This window comes from Vombatus ursinus, unplaced genomic scaffold, assembly GCF_900497805.2.
Source record: "Vombatus ursinus unplaced genomic scaffold, bare-nosed wombat genome assembly UNPS02014799.1, whole genome shotgun sequence".
Lineage (NCBI taxonomy): Eukaryota > Metazoa > Chordata > Mammalia > Diprotodontia > Vombatidae > Vombatus > Vombatus ursinus.
Window position 1 is genome coordinate 3,226,993 of NW_020954577.1, and position 6,946 is coordinate 3,233,938.

General features: G+C 48.3%; 1 protein-coding gene across 1 annotated transcript in view; it reads right to left on the reverse strand.

The window, feature by feature from the left end:
- Positions 1-5,298, reverse strand: part of LOC114050660 (protein FAM198A-like) — a 60,954-nt gene extending 55,656 nt beyond the window's left edge. Inside the window, exon 1 of the mRNA XM_027872516.1 lies at positions 4,561-5,298. Coding sequence (XP_027728317.1) covers positions 4,561-4,563 — 3 coding nt within the window. The 5' untranslated portion in view covers positions 4,564-5,298. The remainder of the gene's footprint in view (positions 1-4,560) is intronic.
- Between the last annotated feature and the right edge of the window lie 1,648 nt (positions 5,299-6,946).

A 6,946-nucleotide genomic window follows, 5' to 3' on the forward strand; every position in this document is an offset into this window, starting at 1 on the left:
AAGAAAGAAAGAAAGAAAGAAAGAAAGAAAGAAAGAAAGAAAGAAAGAAAGAAAGAAAGAAAGAAAGAAAGAAAGAAAGAAAGAGAAAGAAAGATGGGCTTTGGCACACCAGCCTGTGACCATTGCAGACACCGTGTAATTTCCCAAGTGCAATCCAGCCAGCTCCCTTCCTCCTAATCAAATCTGAGCTCAGCTCATTGCCATCTGCATTGAGTTTTCCTTCGTTTCTCTTTTCTGACTAGAAGAGACTTCAATGAGCATTAAAATGGCCAAAGAAGAGAACAAAAATAAGGCAGAAACTAGGTAATCCACCATGGAAGAGGAATTAGGAATGAAATGGGACTTTGTAGATTATATAAGGTGTTGTTACATGTTTATGGGTGAGGAGACAACCCTAGAAAAGCATTGACCGTCTAAAAATTATACTTCCTGGTATTTATAAAGCCCTTCACCTACGTTGGCATCAGATCTTCCCAAGAGCCCTGAGGTAGGTTCTATTATCTCCACTTTACAGATGAGGAAACCAAGGCAAACAGAGGTTAAGTGACATGTCTAGTGTCTGAGGTTGGATTTGAACTCAAGTCTTCCTGACTCCAAGTTCAGCGCTCTATCCACTGTGCCTTCCAGCTGCCACACACAGAGGGACTAATTCAATGTACCATCCATTTAGCTACAAGTCAGAACCTAAGCATTGTATGTCCTTCACGTGGTGCACACGTTTCTCTTTCTACAAGTCCAATTAAGAGTTCTGCCAGATTTGTTCATGGAAAGATTACCCAACCAGAAGTGTTGATTTCAGCTGTGTGACACTGGGCAAGTCACTCAACATCTCTGGGTTTCAGTTTCCTCATCTATAAAAATATATCAGCACTTTATATAATCTATACGGCCTCTTCCTGTTCAAAAAGTCAGTTCTGAAGCAGATTGTCTAGTTTGTGAATTTTCCCTGGTTTTTCCCTTTGGCTGTTTCATTGCTTATTAGAACTGAGACATTTAGGGTGCTGGACCTACCTAGAGTCTCAAATCCAGCTTCAGACACTTGTTAGCTCTGTGACTCTGGACAAATCCCTTAACCTCAGTTTCCTTATCTGTAAAATGAGAATAATAGCACGTACCTCCCACTGTTGTGGTGAGGATAAATGAGATGATATTTGCAAAACACTCTGCAGATCTTTGGCTTTAGTGCTATATAAATGCTAACTATTACTATTGTTATTATTTGCACCATTATGGAAAGGAAGTAAGAAATTGAAAGACATCAGGCTAAAAAAATTATTATAGAAGGAAAATGAGATGGAAACAATTTGTCATTGTGAATTATTTTGGTTAGTTACCAGGGCTTATCAGGAACAATTCTGATTCCCTCCTGTTAGTTTCTGTCATCCCGGGAATTCAGAACTCTCTGAAGACATCATGCCTTCCACTATGCCTCTTCCAAGGAAAGGAGGTGCCTGGGAGTGTCAGCCAGGCTTTTAAAATGTGCAAATCAAGACAGCGGCAGGAAGAAAGCATGTTATATGCTGTAAATGCTCTTAAAATGTGGACAATCAGAATTGGTATTATTAATAATATGCTGTATTATATATTGATTATACAGATATATTATAATGATAATTATGATTATGGGTTGCATTACTATTAGTAATTTAAGAGTGGTAACAGGAGCAAAAACCCAGCTCACAATAGTTAGAAATATCTTATTTTGAAGGAAACACCTCTTAATCTTTGTTGAAGGACTAGGCAGGAGTCGGAGGAGGAGGAGCTAGCATTTCTACAGCAAAGGGCTTCACAAAAAGCTCACTTTATCATTAGATTCTAAGCTCCTTGAGGGCAGGGATTGTCTTTTGCTTCTTTTTTGTATCCCTGGTGCTTAGCACGGGGCCTGGCACATAAATGGTTATTGATTGGGAGGTAGGTATTATTATTGCCTCTGTTTTACAGATGAGGAAACTGAGGCAAACAGAGGTTAAAGTGACTAGCCCAGTTTCTGAGGCTGGATTTAAGCTCAGGTCTTCCTGATTTCAGGTCCAGAATTCTATCTACTTTGCCACCAGCTACTGAAGCCTATGGACCCCTTTCTCAGATTAATGTTTTTGAATGCATAAAATAAAATGCATAGCATTGCAAAGAAACCAACTAGGTTAAAATAAAGATATGATCTCTTCCCCCCCAGTTGCACAGACCCCATGAAATCAATCCATGGTCTACTGATGCCCGATTAAGACTCCCTGAATTCTAGACTCCCTCCCGACTTTATGGCTATAGGGGCAGAGGCCGAGAGTGACTTGCCCACTATCACACAGTCAACTTTTGGCAGAGCCGGGCCTAGAATCCGGGTCCTTGAACCCCCCATGTCTCTTTTCTTTCCACCTAGCCATCCCGTCCCCACCTCCCATGCTTCTTCTGACTCCCTGACTTCTGAGCATCCTACGAATGGCACAGAGGCAGGACCCTCAGATTCACAAAGGCCGTTCCTCAGCAAGTCCCCAAGTCAATGTCAGCCAGCATCACCATTCTCCCAGGAAAGCCAGCCCCCTCCCTCCCCTCCTGCTCCTGGCGAAACCCGGGGGCCCTCGGCTTTTTAGGGCTTGGTGGCTGAGAACACGGTGCTTTCTTTGGCCGCCCTGCTGACGGGTCTGGGGCTCTTGGAGCCGGATGGAGACTCCACCCTCACACCTACAAGCAGCGCTGCACCTTCGGGAGGCCCCAGAAATCCTGCCCAGGCCAAAAAGACCTGCTTGGGAAAGAAGCCCTGCATCTTTAAGGCCGTACCTCAAAAGCGTTCGTGCCCGGCTGGCTGGCCCTGCCCCAGCTTTTCCCTGGCTGCCTCTCAGGCTCCTACATAGGAAACAGGCAGTAAAGGTGGGTTGGCATCCCCGCTGTCTGTGCCCCTCCACTCCCCTGTCCTTCTCCTTAGCAGCACAGAAGGAAGATAAGGCAGCTCGAGGTGGGGGCTTGGAGAGAAGGCCTCGAGGAGGCTTGTCTGTCATTTCCTCCATACTGTGCGCACTACCCAAGCTCCTCTTAAACCTGTGCTGTCCTTGCTATGTGACCTAGTCCACTTGGACCATCAGACTCATCTTGACGTGCCATGTACACCATTCCAGGCTGTTCACAGGGGAAAATTCAGATAACAAATGTGGACAATGTAGACCCCGGTCCACCCCGAGAGAGGGGGCCCCCGAGCCAGCCCCAGGCACACACGGGGTGGGGAAGCAGTCCACTGGCCCTGGAGGGAGAAAGGGGTCGGGGGCTCTTGCTTCTCTTAGGACAAGGGGACGGGGAGCCTTACAGACAGTTCAGAACAGGGAAAGGGGAGACTCACAATATTACCAGAGTGAAAAACAGGAATCTTTTTTTTTCTGTTGCACCAGAACTATGAATCATAGAGTAGGTGTAGACCTACATCTGAAGAGGGAATTTCATTGGCACAGAAAATTCCTACTCCCAATGCAGGTTAGCATCTACTATGCAATTTTCAGTCTTAAAGATCTGCCTGTGGGGCAGCTAGGTGGCACAGTGGATAGAGCTCCAGCTTTGGAGTCAGGAAGACCTGAGTTCAAATCCGATCTCAGACACTTGACACCGGCTGTGTGAACCTGGGCAAGTCACTTAACCCCAGTTGCCTCACCAAAATAAATAAATAAATAAATAAAAATAAAAGATGGCCCCCAAAACTGAACACTGTACTCCATATGAGCTCAGATGAGAAGTACAGGGAGACTATCACCTCTGCACTCCTGAAGCCAGGCCCAAGATGATTCCATTCTCCATTTTTGACAGCTTCATCGCATTGCCTTGTGGTCCACTAAGAACCCCAGATCTTTTTTCATGGGATCATTGCATTAGAGCTGGAAGAAGCCTCAGAAGCAAGCCACTGAGTCCAACCTCCTCATTTTACAGATGAGGAGACTGAGGCTTAGAGAACCTAAGTGACTTACCCAGGATCACACAGTTACTGAATGACTCTGAGGCAGAATTTAAACTCAGGTCTTCTTGGTACTAAAAGTCTATCCGCTATTCCTCTAGCTAGACAAAATGCTAATCATTCAGCCCACTCAGACTGATCTGGAGATTCATACCTAGCAACCAGAAGGGGGGGCTCTGAGTGTCCTAAGCAGGGGACCACCCTCCTTGTAACAGCCATTGTATTCCTGTCTGCTCCTATGGGGTCCTATCTCAGTCAGAATCAGAAGGGACCTACGTCTCAGGCCAGAAACTCCCGCGTGTTTTGTGATGCCCCGCAGCGGCGGCTGGGCTTGGCCAGCCTTCTGTGTGACCACCTCTGCCCTGGCGCGGCACAGGGTGCTGCACCCAGGGCCAGCATGCCTGGTTTTAGCTCTCCCTAGGCTTATTCTACAGACCTGAGGTCCAGAGAAGTGAATGACTTGCCCACAGTCACACAGTGAGTTAAAATTCCTTTTGTCACTGAATGCCGAGCCTGGTTTTGAACAGCGGACTTGTGAGCCTGCATGCAGGGCTCCGTGCGTGACACCCCGTCCGACGGTCCCCCCCTGCACCCCAGCAACCCCCCCCCTTCCCTAGACCCTTAAACCATACCATGCTTCAGCAGATCAGCTGCCTGGCCGGTGACTCCTCTTCTCCCTCTGCAGCTGCTCGGGCTCATCCCCAGAAGGTGGGATGGGCTTGAGGGGCCCTAGGAGGCAGACAGCCCAGCTCACACCCGGAGGGTCAGCCTCAGTCTGTCAGGACAGCCCCTGAACATGCCTCTTCAACAAGTTTGCTTTTGAAATAAAAAATCTCTCCCTGCCTGTTTACCACCAAGAGGCTCCCAGGGACCTGGGGCAGCCTGGAGCTCGGGCTACCAAGCAATGTGGCCCTTGCTTATTCTCCCAGGTGGTCCTGAGGCACCTGGAAGTCCTCCCAGGGCCCCCTGCAGCCAGCTGGCTCCCCAAGGAGTCTGCTCCAGGTCCCGTGGGTGCTCCTGAGTGAGCGTTTGTGAGTGTGTGTGTGTGTGTGTGTGTGTGCTTCTGAGTGTCTGAGTGCGTGTGTGAATGAGTGCATGTGTGAATGAGTGTGTGCGTGTGCCTGAGTGCTTTTGCAATAAGTTCTAAGTGCACCTGAGAGTGGGTGTCTGAACGTGCTCCTCAGTGCAAACACATAATGCCTTAGCATGTGTGCATAAGTGTGTGCACCTGGCTGGGTGTGAGTGTGTCTAAAGACGTGCGTGCATCTCAGAGTGCAGTCTGAGTGTGCCTAGATGTGCCAATGCACAAAGTACATGTCCCTGCTCCCACCAAGCCTGGGGAGCGAGCTTCACCGGGCTGTTGCTCGATCTGTCTGCTGCAGGCTGGGCTGCGTTGTGCTGGGCTGGCCAGTTCTAGGCTGGGCAGCGCTGGGTAGGGCAGTTCAAGGATTGGCAGCGCTGGGCAGGACAGTTCAAGGCTGGGCAGTGCTGGGCAGCCCTGGGCAGGGCAGTTCAAGGCTGGGCAGCTCTGGACTGGACAGTGCTGGGGCGGGCGGCTCAGCTGAAGCCGAGGGAGCGGCAGAGGAGTTTCCAGCTGCGCCGAATGATTTTAAAAGTCCTAAAACGGCCAGTGCAGCCCCACACTTGGCAGCGGACGGGAGGGAGGGGACAAGGGGAAGGGAGGCAGGGCGGGGAGGAGCAGCCCCTGCCATTGACTTGGGTTCCCTTCACAATAAAAGCCTTGCCTGTACTACCAGACTCCAAGAGCCCCCAGTCCAGGTGAGAGCCTGAAGGCTGACCCAGGTCTCAACTCAGAGGACAGGAGAAGCCAATGCCACCACCCCTCTATCCTCCCCTCCCCACTGGCTCTGAAGTCGGGGGTGGAACCTGAGACATGTCACTTTCCTTCTCCGGGCCTCAGTTTCCTCATCTGTAAAGTGAAGAGGGGGTTCACTAGACAACTTCTATAGAGCACCTACTATGTGCCAGGAACTGTACTAAGCACTTTACAAATATCTATTTGATCTTCAAAAAAACCCTGGGAGGCAGGTGTTGTTGTTATTCCCATTATACAGTTGAGGAAACTGAGGCAGATAGGTTAAGTGAATTGCCCAGGATTAGACAAGTACAAAGTATCTGAGACCAGATTGAACTCAGGTCGGATTGACTCCATTGTGCTGCCCAGCTGCTTCTCAATCCGTGATGCTACAGGGAGGAGGTGGGGGAGTCCTGGAAAGTATCAGAGGAGAAAAGATAACGTTGGTAGCATTAGCAGATGCAGCAGGGTAGAAAGGGACGAGTGCCGAGTTTTCAGTCAGTGAAGCTGGCGTTTGACGCTAACTAGTTGTGTCAACTTAGGTAAGCACCTTTTCTTTATAGATCTAATGTGGAAAAGACTTTAAAAATCAGCCACTTTACTTTACAGATAAGGAAATTGATTCCTATAGAGGGGGAGTGACTTGTCCAAGGTCACACAGCTAGTAAGTGATAGAGATGGGATGATTTCAGGTGATAGGGTCACAGGTATAGCCCTATTCCATTACTTTATAAAGAAGTTAAGTGACTTGCCCAAGGTCACACAGATAAGTAAGATAAAATGGCATGTGTGAGAAAGAGCTCTGGATTTGGAGCCAGAGGACCTGAGTTCAAATCTTTTTCCTGCTACTTTACTACCTGTCACCTTAGAAAAGTCACTTAACTGTTCTGGGCCTCAGTTTCCCCATCTGTAAAATGAGGAAGTTGGACTAGAGGACCTCTAAGGGATGTCTCTTCCAGTTCTAAATCTGCGGTCCGAAGGAGGCTTGTTCGGCTGGACCATCGAGTGCACGAAGGGAGTAAAGTGTAACAAGCCCGGAGTTCCGTGGAAGGGAAATCTCTTTGACTGTTTCAGCCTAATGAGTCCATTATGATGGGTTTTTTCTTTTTAGTTTTTCTCTTTTAAATAAAATAATCCAAGGCAGTGGCTGGGAATTTTCCTTTTTTGGTGTTAATTGAATTGAAGAATCTCAGCCCTGGTCA